Source organism: Chiroxiphia lanceolata, chromosome 18 (assembly GCF_009829145.1).
Source record: "Chiroxiphia lanceolata isolate bChiLan1 chromosome 18, bChiLan1.pri, whole genome shotgun sequence".
NCBI classification, from domain to species: Eukaryota; Metazoa; Chordata; class Aves; order Passeriformes; family Pipridae; genus Chiroxiphia; species Chiroxiphia lanceolata.
In genome coordinates, this window is record NC_045654.1 from 8100960 (window position 1) to 8128102 (window position 27143).

General features: G+C 45.4%; 2 protein-coding genes and 1 long non-coding RNA gene across 5 annotated transcripts in view; 2 read left to right on the forward strand and 1 right to left on the reverse strand.

Moving 5' to 3' along the window:
* The first annotated feature begins 385 nt into the window (after window positions 1–385).
* Window positions 386–4224, forward strand: RPL6 (ribosomal protein L6). The gene is made up of 6 exons (XM_032706091.1): window positions 386–668; window positions 750–848; window positions 1287–1430; window positions 2334–2382; window positions 2929–3113; window positions 3589–4224. Exons 1-6 carry the CDS (start codon window positions 435–437, stop codon window positions 3739–3741), a joined length of 864 nt encoding a protein of 287 aa, XP_032561982.1. The 5' UTR covers window positions 386–434; the 3' UTR covers window positions 3742–4224.
* A 2974-nt stretch (window positions 4225–7198) lies between these two features.
* Window positions 7199–19414, reverse strand: LOC116796013. 3 transcript variants are annotated; one of them, XR_004360224.1, is made up of 5 exons: window positions 19194–19414; window positions 17577–18694; window positions 14376–14844; window positions 11127–11237; window positions 7199–7342 (listed from the first exon to the last, which is right to left on the reverse strand). It is a non-coding gene; the product is annotated as an uncharacterized LOC116796013 (long non-coding RNA). The 3 variants fall into 3 exon arrangements; XR_004360225.1 differs by lacking the exon at window positions 19194–19414 and having other exon boundaries at window positions 17577–17710; window positions 18665–19179; XR_004360223.1 differs by lacking the exon at window positions 19194–19414 and having other exon boundaries at window positions 17577–19179.
* Window positions 19415–19776: 362 nt separating this feature from the next.
* HECTD4 (HECT domain E3 ubiquitin protein ligase 4) overlaps window positions 19777–27143 on the forward strand; it is a 61924-nt gene continuing 54557 nt past the window's right edge. The window contains exon 1 of the mRNA XM_032705577.1: window positions 19777–20079. Coding sequence (XP_032561468.1) covers window positions 19909–20079 — 171 coding nt within the window. The 5' untranslated portion in view covers window positions 19777–19908. The remainder of the gene's footprint in view (window positions 20080–27143) is intronic.

Below are 27143 nucleotides of genomic sequence, written 5' to 3' on the forward strand. Positions count from 1 at the left end.
GGGGACGGCGGGGGGTCGGGACGGGCGCGGCGGGGGGAGAGGAGCGGGAGTGTCGCGGCTCTGGGCGGGGCCGGGCCCGCGGCGGGATGTGGAGGCCGCGCCGGAGAAGCGGGAACGGGCTGGGCTGGGCCGGGACTGGGGCTGAGCGGGGCTGGCCCGTGACTGTCCCGCCTGTGGCCACCTGGGACAGAGGCGAGTGTTTGTGTGTCCACGGGCTCCCCACGGAGCAGCGCTGGGTGCGATCGGTGAACTCGTCGCTGTTGTAACTAGCGCGGAGGAGCATTTTGCAGGAAGCAGTGGTTACTCAGCCGCGGCTGTAAAGGCGGCTGACAACTGTCAGAAAGGTGTAAGGGATCCCTTCGATTCTTTTATTTTGTTTTTGTCCCTCGAAGTGTGCGCACCTTGTACTGAGCCCTAGTTTGTGTGATCCTCAGATGGCGGGTGAGAAGGCGCCCGCGGAGAAGAAGCCGGCCAAGAAGAAGGCAGGAGAGAAGAAGCCGGAGCAGAAGCCGATCCAAAAGGCAGCCGGGGACAAGAAGAAGAGGGTGAAGAAGTACCATGCCAGCAGGAACCCCGTCCTGGCCCGCGGCATCGGGAGGTATTCCCGCTCTGCCATGTATGCCAGGAAAGCCCTGTACAAGCGCAAGTACACGGCTCCAGAGACAAAGGTGGGATAGGAAACACTGTGTGAGCCACCGGGGTGCCTTTGGTTTGAAATGTCAGGAGTTCTCCCTGTTCTTTGCCTACAGATAGAAAAGAAGAAGAAGGAGAGGCCCCGTGCCACCATCACCAAGCCAGTGGGTGGAGACAAGAACGGAGGCAGCCGGGTGGTTAAAATCCGGAAAATGGTATGGAAAAGCAGTGGGATGCTCATGGTTTGGGGCTGTTTTGGGTAACCTTGGGCTGGGTGATGAGCCTCTTGCCTGAGGCGGCTTAGGGACCTCAGGCTCAGCTGTGCTTCAGTGAACTGTTGGCAATGCTCACCTTGAGATACAGATCTCGGGTTCTTGGGAGATGGTGGAATTTAGGGAATGGTTGTAGGCACGAGTAGCTTCTGTGCTGTTTGTGTTGCTGTGCTGAGGTGGAAGCACACACAGAAGTACTGAGCTGGCTGCAGCTTTCACTGTGCACCGTTGCCCAGGAAACACTCCGTGTGTTCCCATCACTGGCTGCAGCAGAAACAAATCCTTCAGAAAGCTGAACTTTGGGAAACAGGGAGAATCTTGGTGAGGGGTTTCTGCTGTGTGGAATGCAGCCATTAAACCACGTTGCTGCTCTCCCCTCAGCCCAGGTACTACCCCACGGAGGACGTGCCCCGCAAGCTGCTGAGCCACGGCAAGAAGCCGTTCTGTGAGCACAAGCGGCGGCTCCGCGCCTCCATCACCCCGGGCACGGTGCTCATCCTGCTCACCGGGCGGCACCGCGGCAAGGTGAGTCCCCCTGGTGCCCCCACGGGGAGCTGAGATACCCCAGATCTACCAGCTGATGTCACTGGTCAGCCGCTGGGTGCAAATCCGTGGCTTGTGTCTGGATGCTTCCCTTGCCCGGCCGTTAAGGGATGCAGACTTTAAATGTTTTTTAAATTAGTGTTTTTCTGCACAGAGCTGGGAGTAGAACAGGCTAATCCAGTTGCTTAGGCAAAATTAAAGGAGTCTTGGTGCAGTGCAGAGCAGCAGACCCAGGTCATATTTCTATTGCTGCTGCAGCAAAGGCAAAACTTAGTCTTTTAGTAGCTATTGCAAAGAAAGAATAACATTTTCATTCTTAATCTAATTATTAAGGTAACAGTTGATTGTTATGTTGTATACTTCATCTTATTGATGCTTAACTAACATCCTTTACATCCTTTATTTTCTTGGACATTCTTACTTTATGTCACATTACATAAAGGCTGTTGTTCAGAGAAGGCAAACTTGACCAGAAGTAGTAAGACATAGCTGGGAGATGGCTCTGACCGTGTGATGTTGTGATGCCTTTCTGGGTTTTATCCAGTTCCTGCCTTTAATTCATATAAAGAATTTTGGGGATGGGATGGCTGTTGCCATCCTGTAGGATGGGCAAAGAGTAAAACTGTAGTAATTGGATTTGCTCTGCCTTGAGTAATGAGGCACATGGAGAGTCCCAGAGGAGGTCCCTGGCAGAGCCATGCTCATGGAAGTGCTGTAGTTTGGATCCCAGGGTGGCAATTCCTCAGGTTGCACAGCTGCACCCACACCTGCAGCACTGTCAGTGCCTGTACCAGTACCAGGCCTGGTGTGGGCACAATCCCAGTTTGGCTGTGGTACTGGAGTGCTGGCACCTGAGAGCTGATGGCACATCTCATTCCTTTACAGCGTGTTGTCTTCTTGAAGCAGCTGGACACTGGCCTTCTGCTGGTTACAGGTAAAAACTTTTACATCCTTGCGATATTTTTGTTTGGTTTGGGGGTTCAGTGGGTTTGGGGTGGGTTTACCAAGTTCAGGTTTGTCTCTGGGGTCAGTGGCACAACCAGTCTGCATGTGGGTGGTTTGGCACATCGTGTGTTCATGGGACAACATGGAATCACATTTTGTGGTGGAGTCCCCATCCCTGGAGGTGTTCAAGGAATGACTGGACGTGGCACTCGGGGCTCTGAACTGAGTGATGAGGTGGGGATGAGTCACAGATTGGACTCCATGGTCTGGGAGGTCTTTTCCAGCCTGAATGATTCTGGGATTTGTGACTTTGCAGGAAGGTGGAGGGGAGATAATTAAGCTTCAGCATCTGACTATGTGGAAGAGACCAGGAAGCATTTTTTGGTATTTCTAGAGGGGAAGGGCTTTAAATGTTCAGATTTTAGCTGTAGGCATGTCTGAAGGAACTAGTCATCACATACACTACAAAAATTCAACTTCAAAGCAACCATTTTCACCAAAAAAGCTGATTTTGTTCTCTTCCCTCTGCCTTCAGGCCCCCTGGTTGTCAACCGTGTCCCCCTGCGTAGGGCCCACCAGAAGTTTGTTATTGCCACATCTACAAAGGTTGATCTCACTGGAGTGAAAATTCCCAAACATCTCACTGACTCCTACTTCAAGAAGAAGAGGCTGCGGAAGCCCAAGCACCAGGAGGGCGAGATCTTTGACACTGAAAAAGAAGTAAGAGATGTGGTGGTTCATTGGTCCTGAATTCCCATGTGACCCCAGGCCAGGCTCCAAGGGGGGAATAGCAGGGAACAAACAGCTGGATTTTACGTGGCCCTTAATCAAATGAGGGGATGCCATTAAAATAGATTAATACGGCATTGAGATAAAACCCTGCTAAATTTGGGGATTCTTCTCTGCTTGTACCTCGGCAGACCAGCAGCAGGGATTATTCCAGTTGAATAAATAAATATAAATCTCTTTTTTGAGTGAGAAACACCTTTCCTGGTTGGATCCTGCCAGCAGCATAAGCCAAACAGTGGCTTCAGTGCTGAGCTACTTCAGGTCTCCCACCTCATTCCCCTTATTTAGAGCAAATGAAGATTTCATGAGAATGTCAAAACTTGGGTTTTCCCTGAATTTTCTCCTTTCTGCAGAAGATTCTGAGGTCATTGTGCAGGATTTTCATGTTCTTCTCTGTGCTTTGTAGAAATACGAGCTGACGGAGCAGCGCAAGGCAGACCAGAAGGCTGTGGATTCCCAGATCCTGGCCCGGATCAAGAAGGTGCCTCAGCTCCGTGGGTACCTGCGCTCCACCTTCTGCCTCTCAAATGGAGTCTATCCTCACAAATTGGTGTTCTAGGCCTTCTGAAAGCACCACATTAAATTCCAAGGGAAAAAAAAAAAAGCAAGGATTTCTGGTGTGTTCATTGCAATCTGTGACGGCACATGCTGCACAAGGCTTGCTGTACATGATTTAACAGGTAGAAAAGTGCCTGTGGCATGAAATTCTGAGGGACTACATGTAATGACCAGAATTTTGAGTGTGAGGTTTGGGGTGTAGTAATTTTTGTTGGTTGGGTTGGGTTTGGCATTTTTTTTTAACTATTTGATATAAACAGAAATTCAGCTTTCTTAACTTTGAATGAGCTGGGGAGGGATCCTGAAGAGATTTTCTTTTGGGCATAGCAGACAATGCTGGGTTGACACAGTGCACAATAAAACCCAACCTAATTTCTGCTGACATACTTCTCTCCACACTTGCTGTGCTGAAACCAGGGCTTTGGGTTTGGTTTTTTTTGTGGAGAACCAGCTCTGTCAATAAAACTTTGCAGGTAACTCAGCATTTTAAACCTTATGTGCAGCTCTTGAGACGGTGTTTGACAAACAGCTTTTGATTCCTCACTCACCACATGAACCTCAGCAAATATAGAACTTTTTAGAGGCATTTCAGGAGCTATGCCTTGGATTTTAAAGTGGAAGCACTGGGAATACTTGAATTTTGCACAGTAACTTATCCCTGGAACCATAACAAAATTTGGAGTATGTCCCTTTCCTATTCTTTGTTTATCTTTGTGGGACGGAGTGCTGTTAGTTGGCAGGAATACCACCTGCTTAGATCAGAAGGCAAATCCTTAATTCTGTAGGCTTGGAAATTGGTTGAAAAGCTGTTTCTGTGAAAGGGAAGTATTCTTCTATCCTGGGAGACTTCTGGAGTCTCAGTAATTTTTCCTATCTCTAAAACTTTTTGAAAGTGAGTTGAAAAAGTTAGTCCTGTGTGTTTTCTTGATCTGTCACAGTCAGCAGAAATCTGGAAGAGGATGCCTGGGTAGCAGCAGCTCTGCTCTTACAAAAACCAGGGATGTACATATTAACAAACCTGGCAGGCTGGAGCTCTTTCTTAGCCAGACTTCTGCAGGAATGGAGGATTATGTAACTGCACCATCTGGCTGCCCATTAATTCTGAGCTCAGAGTAGCCAACGGGGTCAAACTTGATGAGGAATAAATAAGAGATTTCATCAAATTCATGCAAGATTTATGAGAAGGGTATGGGAAAGGAAGCAACACAACCCTGTCTGAGGTGGGAGCTTACATGGCACATACTGGCCACGCTGCTCGTTGGGAAAGAGGAATTGGGATTTGAGTGGCCCAGAGGCAGTGGAATAACTCAGACACCTGCAGAACACCTGTCTGGCACCCAGGGGCTACAGGTATTGGTACAGCTGGTGCTGGGGGTGTTAAAATTTGTGTGGAAGTAACAGCACTCGTTACTTAGACCATCTCCCTCTGGATAATTAACAGGCTGGGAGAGCTGGGGGTGTTCACCTGGAGAGGAGAAGGCTCCAGGGAGAACTTAGACCCCCTTCCAGTGCCTAAAGGGGCTCCAAGGGAGATGGAGAGGGACTTTGGACAAGGGCCTTGAGTGACAGGACAAGGGGGAATGGCTTCCCACTGCCAGAGGGCTGGGTTAGATGGGATGTTGGGAAGAAGTTCTTCCCTGTTACTGTGGTGAGCCCTGGCACAGGTTGCCCAGAGAACCTGTGGATGCCTCATCCCTGGAAGGGTTCAAGGCCAGGCTGGACAGGGCTTGGAGCAACCTCGGCTAGTGGAAGGAGTCCCTGCCCATGGCAGGAGGTGGGACTGGATGAGCTTATAGTTCTTTCCAACCCAAACCACTCTGGGACTCTCTGTAAGTACCAGGAGGTTCAGCAGAGGGAGGCAGTGAGCCGGCTGTGTCTCGGTGCAGAATTCCTGCCCTGGCTGAGTTCGTGTTTCTGTTGCTCTGTGCTGTGTTCTGCCCTGTGTTCTTTATTTTTCCCTGTCATTTTGTCTATGATGAGTTAAATTTTCTGTTGTACTTGGTTTGCTGGATCATGGGTATAGTCAGAGGTTTTTAAGTTGATGGGAGATTTTCTTGCAGTGGTGGGACTGGCTTGTTCACATAAACAACTCTAAAAGGATACAAAAGGTTTGAACACATCTCCCTGCTGCTGCTCGGGTTAAGTCCACTGATACTGCCAAGGAAAAATTTTAACCCAGTATGCTTAGAAAGCTTGGTTAAAATAAAAATTGTATGTGGGAACACTTATATGGGAAAAGCCCCATCGAGCAACTGGAATCAGAATAGTTTGTATCAGCATGTGGTATTGCAAGGTCTGCAAACCCAGATTCAGTCACACAAGTTGTGGCCTGAGAGCAAACTGAAGGAGGTACTACTGCTCCAGTCATTCCCTTCCCCTCTGGGAATGGGGAAGTTGCAATAACAAAATAGCCCTGTGGGTTTGCCTAAAAACACAACAGTGTTCTCAGTAATTAATTACTGGTTACCTGACACATTCCTCAGCTGTGTATCAGAAGACATGAAGTGATACCTGGACCCATTACCCTTGTTTACTGGCAGGGGAGGCTTTGTCTCCCAATGTGCTGTCAGGAAGAGGTTTGGAGATAGGAGTCACAGATCCTGGTATGGAGCAATGGCCTCACGTGCTGCCCTCACCCTGGTCCTGTCACCTCTGTGGTGACCAGGAACACACCCTGCAAGGTGGGCAGGGAGGGAGGGATATGTCTGTGCTGCTGTCAATCCCTGAACTGAGTCACTGGGCCCAGCTGGATGCTGGTGTCACACAGGGATGTGGGAGCAGGCCTGATGGAAAACTGGAACACCAAATCCTGCCTTTCCGGGGCTGAGCAGCTCCTTGAGCTTGGAGACAGCACTACCTTCATCTTCCATAAGGAAAGGCAGCCACTGGACAGCTGTGATGTGTCTCTCTCTAAAATATTTTCCTTGAGTGCTGTGGAATCTGCCTTCTTCCTGAGCTGCTTCAGGATGACGGATGGAAAACAATAAAAACAAGGACTGTACAGGTGACTGGCACAGAAACAAAGTGAACATTCCAAAGGATTTTTCACTGTCCACTACCTGGCAAATCCTTGCCCCACACAAAGAGCCTTTGTGTGTGCTCTGCCCGTCCCACAGCCATTCTCATTCCGAGCATGCAAACAGTTCTGCAGTCCTGGCTCGCTGAGTCACTGCTTTTCCCTGTGCAGCCCCCACAGAAGAAGCCAGAGCCATCCAAAGCCTCCCTCACCCAATCAGAAGTGCTGGAGATGTGCAGGGCCAAAAATAGTGACAGACTCAACCACAGCAGCACTTCATTAGCATCAAATGTGCTCTTTGCTTCAGCTGCCTAATAAAGTGATATGTAATTATAATAAAGCATCCTTTGGAGAGGAAAGAGAGAGGGATGTTGGCTTTCCCAGGGAATTGGTAATAAGATGTGATGCCTTGTTATCTCCAGGCACCTGTTCTTACCTGTGAGATGTGCAGTGACCCCATGGGTGCAGTTCCAGCCTGGCTCTGTCCAGCTGCTGTGTCAGGAACAGTCTCAAGGAGGCAGCCACTGGCTTTGCTCCTGGAATGAGGATCCTTTGGGACCAGGATCCTTAGGAGAAACAGGCTGATCTGCAAGACAAAGTATTTTGCGGTGCCAGCTTTGTAGAGAAGGTTACCTTTGGCACACATGGGCTTAACTTTAATTAAGAGAAGATGGCTGTGGCTGGAGTGTGAAGGAGCTTTTACAGGGCTGCCCCACCTTTTGGGACTGGTGGTGAGGAAAATATGCCAAATTCCCAGATGTCCAGGGACTGCTCAGTTCACCTGTGCTATAGGAAGTGCCTTGTCATGGAGAGGCTGAACCTTTTCCCCCCATATATTGCCACCTGATCCCTGCCCTTCTTCTCATAGTTCGCAGAACTGTTGCCACTGGTGCAAAAAAAAGTTGCTCTGGATCCCCCCACAAGCTCAACAAAGAATAAATAGAGTTTGGGGACAGGTTTTTTGTCTTCACCTGGAAGAAGATGTGCTTTAGCATCAGAAAATGGAGGCAAGAGCAGCTGAGAAGAGCTGGCCTAGGCAGTGTCCCTCTAGCAAAATCAAGATGATTCCTTTTGCCCGTCTCCAGGTGCTGATTCCTATCCCACTTTAAATGATTCCAGCATTGGAAACCCCATCCAAATAGACTTTACTAGCAGAATTTGTTTCAGATTCTCTGTATATTCTTCTTTCAGCACATTTTGTTTCTTGTCCTTCAGTACAGGGGCTTCCTGGTCTCTCCTTATTAAAATCAACTGGGTTTAAAATCAGCAGCTCCTACAATTTTATCAGCTCTTACTCTGTTACAAGACAGACACATGGACAGCTTAGTCTGAGATCTAGAACTTCACGGGACAGTCATCTAAACTCCACTACACTTTCTTCCATCCTTATTGTTCTGAAGCAACATGTCACATAAGTACCAATCCTGTGGGTACAGAATTAAGAGCTCCTGCTCCTGTTGTGTTTTGGGAACAGCATCTGAAGTTCCCAGCACCTACTAATTTGATTTCTCCAGTTCTCCTGCATTACAGTCTGCACTAAGCACTTGATAACTCATTGTTTAAGCAATTAGAACAATTAAAGCCTTATTTTTATAAGTATCTTATTCCTGTGTTGTTCAGGAAGCCACTGATTGAGCAAAGTCAGCCACTGTCCCTGAGTCACACCTGAGGGTGGGTCTGGAATGGTTACATGTGGAATTTGACACATGTGCCAACAAACAACCACGAACATTTTTCCTTGTTCAGTTGCTTTTCCATTGTTTGTTGTTTGGGATTTTTTAGGGGGGCAGTTTTGACCCTCTGACCTATGAAGAGTCAAAAAAATCATGTTTGTCAGCTGACTGCCTTTTTTGGCTAATTTTTTTTCCTTTTTTCCACCATTATTTCAGTATTTATCTGGGAAATGACTTCACATGATATATTGCACACAGAGCCAGCAGCTTCTATGACCTAACCATGGTTCACACTGTACCAGACATAAATACTTATTAGTTGTAATAATGATGAGGAGAGAGGGAGCATGGTAGTCAAAATAGTACTTGAGATTCAAGAAATTCAATCTTTTTCTCAGCTCTATGGATTTTTCTTTGTGATCCTGAGCAAGTAACTTAATTTCAGTGAAGTCAGTGCTCACACACTGCAGAAAGCAGAGATACTTTCTCATATCAAGTCTCAAGAAGTGTTTTAAACTTCTGCAGGGAAAAAAATTATGTCTATGCTTTAAAGTACATAAAAGAATGAAAGGTCTTTGCTTGGATGACACTGAGGAGGGAGCTGATCCATTATTGTAATCTTGTTCTAGTGAGATCATATCAACATTTAATACTAAAAAATACAAACATTGTGTTGTGTTGAAGACTGGCACAGGTGACAGGAGAAATCAATGTTTTCACAGTCCTGTTTATCAGTTTTAATGCTGGTTTTTTTGCAGAATTTAGTCCATTTTATTTGTACAATATTCAGAATGTCTGGTGCCATTCTGTGCTCCTGCACTTTGCCCAATTAGCAGTTCCCAGTGCTTTGCCTGCAGATTATTTTTAATGATGATAATAACCAGCTTTTCATACTTTACATCCACTGAGCACACTGGCCTTGTGACACCCAGCAGAGGCAAAAAACTGCCATTAGAACACCAAGAAATTACACAAAGGTAAAATCATCTATTTATCCATTGAAGCAAGTCAGTGAGTGCAGAGAGCCACACCAAGGCTCTAAATCTCATGGAAAAAATAGAGACTAAACCAGAAGCAATTTCATCTTCATCTCTTTTGTCAGTCCTACCTAATGCAGAGGGTTTCCTTTCTATTGACAGATGCACTTAGGATGTAATTGTTTTTAAAATTAAGGCTTTCAGGTATCCCCATGTGCAGTACATGGTATCTTATTGTTCAAAATGCCCATTTTCACATGAGGAAGTAAAATACAAGCTAAAACATACAGAAGTAGTGCAAATTATGTCCTTGATTCCAAAGGGAGGAAGGTTAATTTTCACAGCAAGGAGATATGAAGACCCTAAAAGAATGATGCACCCTCAAAATGTTCCACTGGAGATGTTCAGGTATCATGAGTATTCCAGTTCCTGGTGTGAATGTCCTGCTAAGCTGAAGGGAAGATCTGTTTTGGGGAATTTCATAGAAATTGGTGGGTAACCATAACTGTCCCTTCAAATAAGCACAAAAAAAAAAAAGGAACAAATGCCCCTCTAGAATCAGGGAACTGAAACCACAGCAACTCTTGTTCAAATGAGAGGCACATGGCAAAGCTTCTGTACGTTGCACATTATCCACATGGCTTCCCTGAGCCTGACCCACAGTGCAAAAAGGGCATTTGAAACCTGGAGCTTTGTGTTTGTATGAGAGAAAAAAAGCCCAACACATGCACAGAGCAGGGACACAGAGGGAGAAAGGGGGAAACTGCATTTTTAAGGCTGCTGATGCGAGAGAAAACTTCGAGAGGGCTTTTTTTTTTTTTTTTGTCCAAATCCTGGCTTTGGTCAAAGCAATGTGCACAAAACCCTGTGGTTTATTTAATCCAGTGCTCTAGGAAAAAAGGCTTTCATGCTTTGTAATTAAACAGGACTTCATCAAGGCAGTATGTCACATCCTCCTGTAACTGTCTTCTAACACAAGTGACCCATTAATCCCCAAACTGCCCAACAGCTTGAATAAAAAATATAAATTAAAATAATATAAATAACATTCTGTGGCTTGGGTTTATCTGCAATAAGTGCTGATTTCACCTGAAAGGGTTTCCCAGCATGATCCAGTCAGTGCAGCTGCTCCTGAGGATTTATAATAGAGAATTTCTATCATTCTTCCCACTCTGTCACCCTGAGCTTCAACTTTTCATGTCATTCAGTTGCCACCACACCAAGCCTGGGCAGACTGGGCAATCAAGCCTAAAAAATGGCTTTTTAATGTGTTTGCCCTGCCCAATGAAGAGCCACATGAGAACATTCTGGTAGATTGGAGCACAATACATAGAGTGTGGTCCCTGTGTTGCATGTGCAGGGCTGGGCTGATGTTATTTGTCTGTGAACTAATGATCTGAAGAAGGGGGTGATGCTGGTGGAGTCCTCCAAGCAGTGGTGGCTTTGGCTGACTGACAGCACTGCTTTTGGGTCTTCTGTTGATTGATTGTAAAGTAATTTGAGTTGAAGGGCAATTCAGTGTTCTTCATGGTTTATCTGTAGCGATGTTCTTTTTGAAGAAACACTGTGATATTGTTAAGCACAAAATCAAGGTACATAAAACCATTCCAGAAAAGACTGACTTTTACCTGCCAGGGCCAGGATTTTATAAGCACATGCCACTCCACTGCAGCATCATAAACTCAACTCTACAACATTCCAAACGAAGAAACTCTCCTACCTGTAACAGCATGAAATGATTTTCATCCATCCTGGCTTCACCTGCAGGCCAGTCCAGCCCAAATCTGTGGAATGATGAATTATTTGGCCTTTACTGGTTTGTGCCATCTGTCTGTAAGAAACAGAGGGAAAAACAGGTGAGTCATAGTGAGCATAAGAAGGCTGAACTCTCACAGAAATCAGCAGCATCCCTTCACTGACAAAACCACAGCAGACTTCTAAAGCCCTTTTTGTTTGTCTCCCTCGTATTTATATCCCATCAAATTGTTCACTCGCGGTGACTTTATTGTATAATAGTTCTTGCTCTTCCTTTAAAAGCAGATTCTTGGCTGGAAATAACAAGTAAAAAATGCTGGAAATAACAAGTAAGAAATACTGGAAAGAACAGGAGAAATGCTGCAAGAAAGAAAGGAAGGGGAGGAAGGCACTATGGGAAGAGCACCTTGGGAGATGTGGGCACTTAGAGCTGCAAGACAGCACCACACAGGGAGCAAAATTGTTCTCCCCAAAGGAAAAGCCACTCCAGTTTGCACAGCATGGCTTCAGCTCTCAATTAGTGCCTTTCAGTCTTAAGTTTGTTTTGAATGCCTGTCACCACTAAAGAGAAAATCAGCACAGACTAACAGTTGCTCAGGCCAGGGATTCACTGCCCTGCCTCCCTTTCCTCAGCAAAAAGGGTTGTTAGTGCTGCAGTGCCTGTGCAAACCTGCTAATTAAGACTTCACAGCCTTGGAACTGATTGATGAATTTCGAGTAAAAGACAAAGATGACAAAAGTTCAAAAGCCACCTCATTTAAAATTCTCATTTGAAATCTGACTTTGGCTCTTTTCTTTGGTGTCCTGTTGTTTCAGACTCCCCAGTCCTTTTAACAGTCTCCTTACTTGGAGATGTGCTTGTGAAAGGTGAGTCAGTGTTGGGTGAACAACAAGCAGTGAGTTGGGGGGTTTATTCCCAAGATTTCTACCTCAGCACGGGTGACTGAATAGATTTTTTGTCAGGGTTGGCACAACTCGGTCTAAAATGTAAAAAACCACCTCCAGCCTTTTGCCATAACCAGCTGCCTCAGGCCTCTCCTTCTGGGTAACACCTACAAAACAGGGCTGGTGGACTCAAGCTGGAAAAATTCTGATTTTTGACATCTCCTACAGGTCCCTCTGCTTTTTCCCATCCATGGGCTTCTTGAAACACAGTGATGGGTTCCAAATCCAAATACTTTCTGTTTTGCTTTCAAGCAGTTCCATTTTGGGTCTGTAAAACATCACAGGAAGATTTTATTTTTCAATGGCTCTTACAGCTGCTACAGAATCCTAGGGAATGAGGAAAAATCAGTAGTAGAGACAAATTCTTGCCAGTCATAGTAATTCCAGCTTTCCACCCACTTACCTCTTCATACATTTCATTTTACTATATTTATTACATGTATTTTAAACTCTCAGTGTCAAAATATTACTAACCTTACTGTATGATGGAGTTAGACTGAGTTATATGAATGAAATTAAATTAGCCTAATATTTATAACCTTTCCTAGATAGCTTAAATTTCTAGTACTCAAAAAAAGCTATGAAAACTTATAATTTATCTTACTCCTAAAGCATTTTTTTTGTAACAAACCAAGACTTTTACCAACAAAAAATGAAAAAGCCAAGATGCACTTGCTTCAATTTTTTGATTAGTTCTGCTTTGTCACAGAGGAAAAACATCCTTACTTGGAACTGAAATGGAATAATTTGAAACCTGCTTAGGGTATATTGGGTATCACTGTAGCAGGAAAATGCTGAAGCTTGACATAAATATTTATATATTTGTGGTTCTGATGGGATGATTGGGTGTAAAAAGGACGTAAAATGGTATTAGGATACATGTATTATAATTTAAAAAATCTCCTCTGTTGACAGTAATGATATAAATATGGATAAATAATTATAAATAAAATATAAGCTCCTGTAGGTGTCATAACAATATTTTTCTGCAACTCTATAGGGACCATCCCCAAGTGAGTTTCGATGCTAAGGGAGATTTTAAGAAAATGTACAGCTGGTAGAAAACTTTCCAGAATTTGAAATCAACTCATCCTGTGAATAAGTCACATTTAACCAAACTTCAGTTGGAAAAAGAACGGAGAAAAATGTCAAAACAGGAATTTGGAGTTTTCATTTCAGTATTAATTTCATTCAGCATCACTTCTGAGATGCAGCTACAGCTGCTCTCCCCGTGCTTCCCTTTCCCATCAGGTTTGGGTGGTGGGAACATCCACATCCTCCCTCGGGAAGTCTGAGGCAGGTTTGACAAACGCTTCAGTCAGAGTTGAATGAACCTTCCAGGCAGGAGAGTGAATCAGGCACAGCCTGGGATTCACTGTTCCCACCTCCCCTAGAGCTGGGAAGGGATTCACATCCTCTTTGCCTCCTCATACCCAGGAGATTTAAAATTGTGTCACGGGGCTGTGACTCCGTGTGGCACTTACACTGACTTCACTAAAACGAAAGCTTTTAAAATTTTGCTTTCTAACACAAAATAGAAAAAAAAAATAGACAATTTAGCTGTCTGCCCTGGAACAGAAGACATATTTGAATAACAAGGCAATGCTCCTAAAAGAGAAATCAAAAGTCTGTGTGTTCTGTGTCAGCAACTGGAATTCTTTCTTGGTGTCAATAAATAGCTCTCAAACAAGTGGATTTGCAGGATTAGTATTTCAACCAATTTACTTGGGAAATGACAGAAAATTATTGAAATGTAGAAACTCAAATTATTTCCTCATAGTCAAGGAGAAAATCAGTTTATGGCACTTTTTCTTTCCAAGAGTTTTAAATAAAATTTTAGGTAAATTAAAGGGTAAATATGAAGCCAGAGATGTTCTGACAAAGGTATGTGTTGTATTTGTGTCTGAGCATCAGCCCCACCTTGGTGCTACTCAAAATCACTGCTGTTCTTGCAGCAACCATTGATCCAAAAACTTGCCATTTTTGGAATTCATTTTCAAGAACTAATTTTAAACCCCTCAGATCTCAGCCAGGCTGTCACAGACCTTGTGAATTTAACATTGCAAACCCTGAGAAACACAAGTGGACCTTGTAATAATTTGTATGAATTATATAAACCCACCTTGTTACATTTATATCTTCACAATCTGGAGCAGAATACTGTAGCAGGATTTTTTTTTTTTTCATTTATTTTTCCCTCGTGTTACTGCACCAGTTTTCAGGGAGGTTGAATTTTAAAACAGCACCGAATAGCTGTATTTAAACCTACCTATTTTTGGATATTAATAATGAGCCTTCTGAGACATTTGAGATTCAGAAATTCAGGACAACCACTCAGGGATCTGTTCAGCTCCCAAACACTCTTCCTCACTGATGGGCAGCATTTAGATCCTTCCCTCCATGAAAGGCTACTTGAGTAAGAAAATGAGACATGAGATTAGGGAGAGCAGTGTTAAATGCCAGCTTGCTTTGCTTGTGCACATGAAACACCACAAACAGAATTGAAGTGGAAGTTGTTATTTCATTTACAAGCCCAGAATGAGGCAACAATATCACCCAGCTGCAGGGAGAGCAGAGAGGACACGGAGACACCGAGCAGCAGAATTACATGGAAGACAGGAATCTGTCCAGAACATTTCACATTGGTGAGGGTTCATCTAAATAGCAGCAGCTCAAGGGAGGTGTGGACGAGTTGGAGGAAATCCCAGAGGAATGATGAGACTTCCAGAATACGTGGCCTACAGAGAAAGTTTGAAAGGCAGGGATTATTTAGTGCAGAGATGATGGACAGGAACTGTGGTCACAGCTCTCATGGGTGAAGAAAACTGCACATGAGAGGAAGGAAATAAACTGTTCTCTGGGCCTGAAAAAAACTGGAAAAATGAATGAAAAGGCTTAAATTGCAGTAACACAAGTTCAGTTGTGGATTAGGAAACTCCCTGACTGTGAGGACAATTCAACAGTGGAAGGGATGGAACAGTGAGTTGTGGCTGCCCCATCCCTGGAAGTGTCCAAGGCCAGGTTGGACGGGGCTTGGAGCAACCTGGGCTAGTGGAAGGTGTCCCTGCCCATGGCAGGGGGTGGCACTGGATGAGCTTTAAGGTCCTTCCAACCCAAACCATTGTGGGATTTCATGATCTCATGGATACAGGCAGAATCTCTATCTAGATGGGCCAGGTGTGTCACAGGTAGTGCAGTTACAGCTGGGTAACAGCACTACATGAGGTTGTCTCTAAGAAAACATTCCAGCATTTTTATTAGAATGCTGTGGTTTACATTTGTTTCCTGCCCAATTTCAGTAAGGCTGTGTTTGCAAGGTAGTGATTCATACTCATGTTTTCTATAACAAATGATCTGTATTCATTTTAATAAAAATATCTTTTTACTTGTTCTTCCTCCCTCAATCCCACCTTGAAATCACTCATCTTTCAGCAATTATTGCCCTTCTAAACGAGAAAAATGGGAATATTTTTCTTTTGCAATTAAAATACATTTCTGAGGTTCAAAATTATTTTATTTCACTGTCTAGTTTGTTCCTCTCCTCTGTCAAACACTGTTTTTTTCCCCTTCAGTCCTTTCTAAATTTTACTTGGAGAAAAAAAATGAAGGAACTGTATTTTTTAATCCCAGTTAGTGTGCCAAGAAATGCCACCATTCTGTGCATAGTGGCCTTATTAATAATGGCATTCAGGCTCCCTAAATAACATGTACCAGGATTCAGGGGATGGAAATCTGGTTATTGCAGCCCACATGAAAATAGCAACTATTTCTTCTGTTTCACACATTTCTTAGTGTCACAATGGTCATTAATACTGAAAGTGTCATTTCTAAACGAACAGAAAGATGCACAGCAAAGCCTTAAGATGAAAAGGATGTTCACCATACAGAGCTGCTAATATAAAATTAAACTGGAGGGTGAGGCGATGTTGCCTTAAATCCCATTATATAATAGGCAAATTCCAAGCAGGAATTTCCATGGGCAGCTCTCAGGACTGAATTTTTCCCCACAGACCATGAGCATGTTCTGGTAAATCTCAGTAACTGTGAGCACAAAGAAGCACAAGGACACAGGAGACCAGCACAGGAAGGAGCTTATCCCAGGATCCTGCCACCAGAGGCAGAGGTGATGACAGCAGCTCGAGAAATGCTCAGTATCTGCTCAAAAATAATGAAAATAACTAAAAACAATGAAAGCAAGAGACTGTTTTTCTGTACAAGCCTGTTTACAACTTAAGGATTTTATTCCCTCCGCTTGATTTGTGTCACAAAGTTATTCCAGTCTGGCTTTTTAGTCTCCCATAAAGTAGTACAAGGTTTCTTTGTAGTTCCTGCTGTACCCCTCTGACTGCACATTGAAGTTACAGTGGCTGACGTCTGCTGGTGACAGGCAGAACAAAAATATTATATATTTTTCATTATATTACACAACATCTCCTGCAGCAGATGCCAGGCAAGCTGCATGATGTTTATTTGTATCCATTACAGCCCTAATATTGAAAATTTCATGTGAAAACCTATATCAGCGTTCCATGCTATGTAAGTTTATGGATTGTACTGTTAATTCCTGAATGGCAGGCACTTAAAATAATTTAGGAAATTACACTTACTAGTAATTATTTTATTTGCCTGCACTGAGGCAGGACAGGACACATTTCTCAGTTTTATGACATTACGTGAATTCAATAACTGATTTTTAAGTCTGAATCTTCAATTCAAACTTAATTGAATTCAGAAGGAACTCCACATAAGCAAATCAATAACTATAAAATGGTAAATATTCCCTCTGTTCAGCGTGGGATAATAATGTGGCTGTGCACCTCGTTCTGTGCCTCTCCTGCTGTGGAAGCATCCAGAGCTACACTCACTCTTCCTGGCTCTGAGTCAGCTCCTCATTCCCATACAAGGCCTTGGTTTGTATTTCAAGGCAGTGGGTTGAATCCACAGCTATATCAAACCTGGATCCTCCATCTGGGAGCTACTGTGGCAACCATATTCCTCTGGGATAAAGCAGTCCAGAAGGCCTTGGAAGGAGCATGGGAGAGCTGGAGACAGAGAATTTTGAGCCTGTGGAAAAGTCCTTTGGAGAACAGACACATCCCAAACTGTGTAAAATACTACAAATCCCTTCTGTTGATGTCCTTCCTGATGTGAGCTTGTGAAGGGAACATTCCACTTTACTCAGCTCTATTTGTATTGATTTTGTGGAAGATACTCAACTAGTGCCATGATAGTATCACAAAATCTAAATATGGAATGTTTTTTGGCGTTACTCCCACTAACATGTACAAACACTTTGTGTTTCTCTTCCTCTGTTCCTGTCGCATGTGAGTGAATGAAAACAATGTAAAACTCCTACTCTGGTAACAAAACAATAACAATAACACCCATCGCTGTCTCGCAACAAAATATTGTGACTAATCTAACCTTGGCATCTTTTCCCTTCTTCCAAGGAGCCTTCAGGTTATCTCACCTGCCAGAACTCAGCTGCCACGTCCCACCTGCCATAAAATCTTCAAATCTCAGCATTCCCTCTCCTCTGAGTCCTCGCAGGGCTCCCACGGGAGGATCAGGGTCCATCTGCAGCCCCTGTTCTCTGTGTTGTGTCTGGACCAAAAATAACAGATGCCCATGAAGTTTCTGCCTCACAAAAACCTTTGATGGCAGCTCTCCATACCCTCCCTGTTCAAAAATTACTCCAGCACAGAGGCAAATAATATCTATTTCTGTAATAAAACCAGGCCTGGAGACTCTTCTACACTCCGACACATGAATGGCAGGGATACCAAATACAGTGTACTGAGCTATCACACAGATCTCTAAATAACTGGTTGTACGAACTTACCTGAACCCTGTTTCAAATGAACTGGCCTCAAAAACAAGCTGCACAGTTGTGTGAGTGCTCACATTGCTGAATCAGGGATACAAAGAGGCTTTGCGTGGGTCCCGTGTTGAGTAGTCATCCATTACATGGAAATAATGCTTCTTCCCAACCAGATTTAATAGGACATAAAACATTGGAGGTAGATCTCATCTTACTCCAGCTCTGAATAGGCTTTTCCTCCAATACCACAGCACATTTGTTATAATGCACTAATATATTAAATAATTTAATCTGATCAAACAGGTAAATAAATGCGTGGTGTTCCGTCTCTGGTTGTGCAGAGTCACTGTTCCATGAAAAGCAGGAACTTGTAATGGGAATCCCCACAGCAATTATACACTAAGAATATTTAACATCTACCATCACATCTCTCTCATTAGCATGATCTGTCTCACCAGTACTTTGCTGAACATCCAGGCACAGCTGCCTGTGACACTTTGTGTCTCTGAACAGGCTCAGGTCGAGGTCTGAGGCAGCTGAGGGTGAAATTAGGCTGATGAAAATGAGGAAGGTTATGTGATGCTGTCAAAATGAGAGGCTAAAAGACAGAAAGATCAATTTTCCTTTGCATCCCATTTTTTCCATGCATACTGTGCTGTTGCAACCCTTTTGCTTCACACCCTCTGGCATCCTCATTGCATGGATAAATCTGGAGGTATGGATTTTAAGGGACATACCTGTTTGCTCACAAGTCCTTTGGGAAAAAGCTGCTTGAGAGGTGACAGGATTCCCGTGAGGAGGTGACAGAGAGGGACAAGGCATGGAGAAAGGGAGATTATTCTATGGGGGAGCAGACAAAATACAGGTGAGCAGAGGTGCAGGAGGGGAGAAACAACCCTGTGGGGAACGTGAGGGACCAAGAGGGAAAAGGGTCTATTCAGAAGGGCCTTATCGGCCAAGTGGGTGAAGCTGAAGGGTGAAACCCTTAGGGGAATGGTGGCCTCACCCTCCCTCGGGGTGAGGGGCTGAGGGAGCAGCTCTGGGGCTGAGGAAGCGGTGGCGGGAGATGGGGAGCTGAGGGGAGCGGCCATTGCGTGAGGGGGCGAGATCCCCGGGGGGGCGACCCTGGGGGAGCGGGACAAGGCGCTGAGGGGGCAACTCCGGGGGATGTGAGGTGAGGCGCTGAGGGGAGCGCCCCTCGGTGCGGGTGAGGCGCTGAGGGGAACGATTCCAGCGGGCTGAGGCGAGGCGATGAGGGGACCGCACCCGGTGCGGGTGAAGCGCTTCGGGGAACGCACTCGGTGCGGGTGGGTCGCTCCCCCCGGTCCGTGTGAGGCACTGACGGGACCGTCCTGCGGTGTAGGCGATGCGTTCCCCCCGGTGCGGGTGATGCACTACCGGGACCGTCCCGCGGCGCGGGTGACCCGCTCCCCCCGCTCCCTGTGAGGCGCTGACGGCCCCGTCCCGCAGCGCGGGTGACCCGCTCCCCCCGCTCCCCCCGCTCCCCCCGCTCCCCCCGCTCCCCCCGCTCCCTGTGAGGCGCTGTCAGCCCCGTCCCGCGGCGCAGGGGGTGCGGCGGGCCCCGCCCTGTGGGCGGGGCTCGGTGCGGGGGGGCGTGTCCCGGCGCGGGGGGCGGTGCCCGGTGGGGGCGTGTCCCGGCAGGGAGGGGGCCGGCTGTATTGTTCCCCGCGCGGTGCACGCCGGGCCCGCCCCAGCCCCCAACATGGCGTCGCGCTGTCAGCGGTGTGTGTGAGGCGGGCGCGGGACGCGGGGCTGCGGGGCGGGCACGGCGGCTCCCGGGGCCCCCCGCACCGCCGCCGCCGCGGTGGCAACGCGCCGCTCCTCGCTGCTGCCCGCCGCGCCCCGGCTGTCCGGCGCCCAGGCCGCTGGGGACGCGCCTGCCCCCGCCCTGCCCCCGCCATGGGCGGGTAGCGGGACCCGCCTCGCCTCAGCCCTGCGGAGCCCCCCCGCCCTCCGCGCCATGGGGTCCCCGGCGGGAGCCTCGGCGGCCGCGGCCACCGACTCGGCGCAGTGGCTGTCGGTGAAGGAGGAGACCATCTTCCTGCACGACGGGCTGATCCGGGTCACCGACCTGGCCGAGCTGCCCAGCGAGATCATTGGGGTGGCCGAGCCCGGAGACACCGAGCTGGAGGTGAGGCGGCCTCCGAGCCGAGGGGGGACGGGGCAGGGTGAGGGGTGAGGAGGAGGGGGATGCCCTCGGGAGAGGGGACGGTGGTAGCGAGGCCTGAGGCGAGGAGGATGGGGGTGGGGGTGCAGGGAGGATGACTAGGGGAGGATGGGGGGCCGGGATGGAGGATGGGGGGCCGGGATGGAGGATGGGGGGCCGGGATGGAGGATGGGAGATGCGGATGCAGGACGAGCCTTCTGGGGTACGGAACCAGCCGCTGTCGAGGCGTTCTGCTTGTTTTAAGGCAATCTAATTTATTTCAAATAATAACGAAAGTGGAGCTGGGCTGGAGGGTGGCGAGGCACTCATGTCAATGGTGGATGAAGTATTGGGCTCCCTCCTTGTTTTGGATCCATAAGGTTTGGAATTCCGAGCCGCACTCGTGTATTTAAACGTGGCCTTTGGCCCATTTATTTTCGTTGAAGGCTTTGTATCTTTTTGCTATCACTTTTGGGCGGTTTGTAATTGATAAGTCTTACAATAAGATGCACCGAGGGTACTGAGGTGCCTGGGTGTTTTTATTCAGCTGTTGCCAATGTTATTTATTAGAGAGCCGGGAGGGCAGCCCGGATTTTCCTTCCAGCTTTTTCCCTTGCCCGAAGTGCCGGTGGTTTTGGCTGCAGGCAGGCGGTGCAGCTGTTTTATCTTCGAGGAGACGCTGAAGGACTGAATGTCACGGATTATGGGTTGCATCTATTTTGTAGGCTGCATTTTTTTCTCCCTCTGTGCCTCCCTTCTCCTCTTTCACCCCGCCCTCCTCGCCGGCGCTCTGGCTCCCAATGACACAGGGGCTTTGTCAGAGGAGCTGAGCGGGGTGAGCCGAGAGGGGCCGGTTCTCAGGAGCTTTATCTCCGGGCTCTGCTCGGTTACAGGCATTTTAGGCCGAAAAACCCTTTTAGCGAGGCTTTAGTGTTGCTGAGCAGAACCCACGAGCCAGTCCTGGCAACATCATTGTTCGTCGGGTGACGTGGAGTTTTATGGTGTTTGGGAAAACTTCCCACAGCCTTATCAAGGGAAGAGGTTTTTTGCTGAATGTGCGTGTTCGGTTCTGTGTGAGGTGACACTGGGAGCTGGGATGGGAAAATCAGCTGCTCCCATGAAATGGATGTTGGCAAATATCACATGAACAGGAAAAGAGGTACTTTTAAGGTGGATGACTTATCTCTGTGTGTATAAGCACAGAATGATTCTCCCTTGTGATCAGAGTCCACTCTGGCTTTTAGTGCAGTTTGTGTTCAGGAAAATATTTTGACTCTCTGACATAGTTCTAGAAGCAGCACTGAGTCTAAAATCTGTTGTTATTCATGTTATATCATCATAAAGTAGGATATCCTTTGAAAACCAACCCAAACCTCATTTTAAGATCTTCCAGCTAGGCCAGAAGTCTGTTCCAGCCTGAAACTTGAAACGTGGCTTCACTTGACAAACACTTTAGCCCTGGAGAATTGTTTTGTTAGTGTAGGAATGTTAAGAAACTCCAGTTGTTTGGGGGAGATAGGGCTGGAATTGGTGTTGCTGTGGCTTGTTCTTTATGACTCTTTTATAATCAATGTTTCAGCAATGCCACTATTTCACATGCTTTTTCCTGTTCCAGAGATATTTTTTCCCTGTTGTGAATGTTTACAGTGTAAAACTTTGAAATAAATAATTAAATCAGACTTTTTGCTGTGCTGCTTATTTTGATAACTACTGACTTTGACTTATTTTCATCTTTGTTCTTAAGTCACAGAATATTAAAGCCTCTTATTGCCTTCCACTGGTAGAATTGATGATCACAAGTGACTTATTTCTCACATATTGTATTCTGGTTTACAGTGTTTGAAATTGAGGGGGAAGGGTTTTTAAAAAAAAAAAAATTAAATTTCAAGTGTTGTAAATATAAATTCTTTAGCTCATATTTTTTTCCTGCCTTTTTTAATGTTGCTGTTTTAATGAGGGGCTACTTTGGTGCTCTGGAATGGCTTTGAGGAGCCATTTTGTGGCAATATGTGCACACATCTCATTGAAGTGTGGCCATGCCCTCAACTGCTCCGCTCAGGAGCTCATTTGCACTGTTTCTACTCCTCTTTGCAATGTAATAAATATCTTTGAAAATGGTCCAGGTAGAAATCTCTTGGGATGAGCTCTTGGACAAGGGTAGGAGATGCTGCAGCTGCTGCTTTGATTAGTAAACTTCTTTAATTCACTTCTTGGGCTTCATCAGTGGTGGTCAGAACCCTGAATTTCTGCCATAAAGTGCTTAATTAAAAATGTATACTCTTTAATACGTCAGTGGATGTTTTTTGGGTGGAGATGTGTGTCATTCTGGTCTGTTTTGCTTAAATATCCCTTTGAACGCTTATTGGGGAATAATGTCAATGTATTTGGATGTGTTTCCTTTGTCCTTCTGTTCAAAGGTTTTGGCTATTTATAAAAAGAAAAGCAGAGGGAAAAATGTTACAGTACTGGACTTATGCCAAGAAAGGCTTATGAAAAACTTATTATTTTGTTATTTTGACTCCCATTCAACTTTTATTTATATTTTATATATTTATATACATATATATATATAAATGATAAGTTACAAGAGAATTAACCTTCTCATTCACCTGAAAGTAACTTATTCTAGGAGTATGTTTAGTTTTAAAGAGTGTGGAGGTTTTTGGTTTGTTTTTATTTTTATGTGATGATATTTGCCAACTTCTTAGACTGTCTCAGCATATTTACAAATAACAGGGGCCCTTCTTTTTATATGCTAGAATTTTGTAATGATATGGATGTAACAGCTGCTCCTGGTGTGGGTTTCCCACCAAAATCCCCTAGTCAAGAGAGACCTGGATTAGTCAGTGATTACTTGAGCCTTTGGACCCTTGTTTTAAAGCCTTTCATGCAGAGAAATGACTTTCAAAGTGCAAAGTCTTCTGCTTCTTGGAGACAGCCTCCTGTGACAGAGCTGGAGGTGTTGCCATGACATTTTGGCTGATCAGTGCCCACCCAGGAGGGACAGTTTGGTGGAGGAAGAGCTGGTCTGTAATGTGGCACAATGGAAACTGCAGGAGTGGCCTGAAGTTGTGCCAGGGCAGGGTCAGGTTGGATCTCAGGAGAAGGTTCTTCCCCCGGAGGGTGGTGGGGCACTGAACAGGCTCCCCAGGGAATGGTCACAGCCCCAAGGCTGCCAGAGCTCCAGGAGTGTTTGGACAACGCTCTCAGGGACAGGGTGGGATTGTTGGGGTGTCCTGGGCAGGGCCAGGGGTTGGACTGGATGATCCTTGTGGGTCCTTTCCATCTCAGCAAATTTTGTGATTCTGTGACTTCCAGAATCTTCCCAGCCAAACATCTTTCATGGATACAGTAACCCTGGGAGTGGGGTGAGAGTTTGTCTGAGGGTGGAGAGGTCCCTTCAACCAGGGAGATTTAATCTGCCAGTGCACCAGAGTCAGTATAGAATCATGGGATGGTTTGGGTTGGAAGGGACCTTAAAGCCCATCCAGTTCTACCCCTTGCCATGGGCAGGGACACCTTCCACTAGCCCAGGGTGCTCCAAGCCCTGTCCATCCTGGCCTTGAACACTTCCAGGGATGGGGCAGCCAGGGCCTCACCACCCTCACAGGGAAGAATTTCTTCCCAATATCCCATCTAAACCTCCTCTCTGTCAGTGTGAAGCTGGCAGGTGTTGCTCTGCACTGAAAATGGGTATCTTTAATCAAATGTAAGTTTAAAAAAAATAGTAAAAACTAAAATATAAATAAGAAAAAGTTGTGGCCTTCCCTCTTCTCCCCGTTGTAGCCTGGGAAGACTCTCCATGGAGCAGTTGCAGAACTGAAGTCCAGAGCTGTTTTGGCAGCTCTTTTAGTGCCAGTCCTGTGACTGACTTGTGTTTTCCATAAAACGATTTAGACTCAAAGGTTTCTGCTAAACTCGAAGCTTTCACCCATTTTCCTCCCAGACTAGAGAAAACATTTTGCCACTTTTCCCTGTTTGCTGAAGGAGGGAGCAGGTCTCTGTAATTATCTAGGTCAGTGCTTCCCAAACCTTTCCGGTTGTGACCTCACTTCCATCTACAAGCTTCACCTCTGTCAAGCTGAAAGTCCCTAATGCACCACCAACAATTGAGTCTTTCCTAAGTGGGTGACCCCTCTTGGGGTCGTGACCTCTGCCTTGGGAACTGCTGATCCAGGCGTGTGTCAGGCTTGGAACACCCTCCTCCTGCCTTGTGCATCCCCTTCCCCTTCAAATACTCCAGCATTCCTCTTCCAAGGCTTTGAATTTATTCAGCTTCCATAATATGGCCCCACTGTGCCTCTTGGCTTTTTATTTTTGAGGTCATGTTTTAGTTCTCCTTGCAGAGAAACATTAGAAAACTTCTAAAAGATGATTTTGCAAATATGTTTCCCAAATATGGATCTTGTTACCAGTTGCAGCTGATTAATTCAGTGATCTGCACTCTCAGATGTTTAAATTACAAAGATTTTTCTTTACCTTTCGTAGATATTTTCATTTACTACTTGAGTAAGAGCCAAAGAAATATTTTAATGAACAAAGAAACAACCCTTTGCTTTATGGCATTTTTGTGTTTACAGCTTGCTTGTACTCTGTGATTCATCTCAGATATGAAGGTTATTTGGGAAATTCATACAGTTGCAAAAATTATTTAGAATAAAATTGTAAGAGATAGATGTGTCTTCATGCTTATTTCTGAGCAATTAGGTTTCTAATGCTTTCACAAGGGAAAATAGTTCCTGCTTTTAGCTGAGTTGTTAAAAAGCTGTGCTGCTCCATACAGGAATCAGCAGAGGCTTTGAACAAGGTGATATGGTTAAAATTCCTTGGAGCAGAAAAAATTAGAACAACCTTGAAACTTGTAGTTTTTGACTGCAACACTAAAGCAGGATGGAAAGCGCAGCAGCTGCTGGGAACCCATAAAATCTCAGTGTCTGAAACATCAGGGCGAAAATGTTCCCGTGTATTTATACATTTTACACGTGGTGTAGCAAGGAAGAAGCTTGTAGAGGGTTTAGAAAAATGGTATAGAAGAGATCAAGGTGGTGTTTGGCTCGGTATCCCAGGAAGTGCCATGAGCAGGGATTGCTGTTCCCAAGCACAGCGACGTGGAATGTGAGACCAGGAGTATGGACACAGTGGTGTTCGTGGAGCAGTTGGAGTTTGGCTGTGGATCTCAATCTTCAGGGTACCTTTAAAACTGTCACTTGTGCTGTTTCCCTTATAGAATAATCCATACTTTTTGTAATTCAGCCTTTTTTACATTGTTTTATTGAATTTTCTAGAGACAAAAGGACCAAGTAAACAAGTGGTGCTGCTTGTATATCTGTACAAGGGAATTACCTTATACCTGTAATGGGGTGTTAGAAGCAATGTAGTTAATTTTTTTCATGCTGCTGTTAAAGATACTTCATGATTTTGGGGTTGTTTCTGCTTTTCTGTCTGGTTTGTTCCTCTTGGGAGATGGGAATAATACTTGTTTAATACTCAGGAGAGTATTAGGGGTGTAATTGGTCCTGGTAAATGTACCACCATCTTCATCTTTATGTGAAGGTCAGCCAATTGAGTTCTGTAGAAAAGGAATTAAATGCTTTTTGGGAGATTTACAGGCTTCTCTTTCTGATATGTAACTTTAGGGAAAAAAACACCTTTGTGAGCAGCTTCATTGCTCAGAATTCCCTGTGTTGTAGAATTAAAACAAACCCCACAGGCACTAATGCTGGCACCAGGGAGAGGACAAGGGGCAGGAATTTTAGCCAGAGGAAAAAGCTGCTTTTTAGTGGCAGCTCACATTTAAATTTACTTAATGGGGTCATAAAACCTCAGGCTAAAACTCTTCGTGTAGATTTGTGTGATAATTATAATTTTTACTATCAATAGAGAACCATGTTACCCTGATAATGGTGAGTCAGCCACTGCTTTCTGGAGCAAAATTGGGAAAAATATTGTTTACTGGGAAGAAGTACCTGGTTAAGGTTGTGTAGTAGGATGCAACAGGACAAATATTGGATACAACAGGAATGGTGACATCCTCCCCTGGTGGATCTAAAACCAGATACCTTTTGTGCTTCTCAGTGTTTAAGATGTCAATAACTAGTTGGAGTGATGAAACTTTGGATCCATTATTTTCTAATTAAAATATTTATTCAAATTGGTTAAAAAGAGTAAACAAGGAAATAATATGTAAGGATAAGATCCTGCAAAATTAAAATTAAACCTCTTACTAATACAGTTTTTAGTTATATGTAATTAGATACGTGAGTAACCCGTTTTATGGCAAAGCAGTGTGTTTGTTACATCCTCTTCATCCTCTTGGACTGTGTTTAAGCCTTGGGAGTTAAAAATGTTTGGAGCTGTGAAGTGATGGGTCAGTAACTGGCTCAGGTGCTTTGCTGGGCTGGGGTTGTGTCTGCCCTGAGATCTCCCCAAGTGCCAGGCAGGGAAATATCGAGGCCCTGACAAAAGGGTGCTGGAAGTCAGAGCTCTGGTGTAAATCCCGAGGCACCAAGAAGGCAGGAGGAAAGGGGATTTTACCTCTTGCTGAGTGAGGAGTAGTTGTTTGTTCAGTGAGGTATCAGAGAGTCCTGGACCTCTGTATCTGCAGGGCAGGGAATCTGCCCTTGTTCCAACAAAGAGAACAGTCAGATCTTCTGGATAGGAGGAGAATAAACTAATCTGGGGAGGAAAGGTTAGATTTGGGATCTAAAAATGGAGATTTGGCTGAGTCCAGTATTTACAGCTTGAAGAAACCCTCTTTGGGGGGGGGCAGCCTGGGGCAGGAGGTGCTGAGGGTGCAGGCCCTGCACCTCAGGGCATTCCTGGTGGATCAGCTGGGTGGGGATGGGGAAGACCTTTCTCACTTAATCTTCATACCAGTTGTTTTAGCCCGGATTTTCTGTTTCCTCCCTTCACCTGTGTCTTTTATCAGCGTTGGGAGTTTTGTTGCCCATTTCAGAGTTGTGAATTGGGGGGTTTCTTGCATTTTATTTTAATTTGTTTTGACTTCAAATAGTTTCAGGATAACAAGCTTTGCCTGGAGATACAGCAAA

What these genes read in the sequence shown, in the direction of transcription:
- RPL6 (XM_032706091.1), top strand. Translation starts at nt 435, where the DNA reads ATGGCGGGTGAGAAGGCGCCCGCGGAGAAGAAGCCGGCCAAGAAGAAG. An exon ending in TGGTTAAAATCCGGAAAATG is followed by an intron (nt 849 to 1,286) that starts GTATGGAAAAGC and finishes CTCTCCCCTCAG; the next exon opens with CCCAGGTACTACCCCACGGA. An exon ending in TGGCCTTCTGCTGGTTACAG is followed by an intron (nt 2,383 to 2,928) that starts GTAAAAACTTTT and finishes CTCTGCCTTCAG; the next exon opens with GCCCCCTGGTTGTCAACCGT.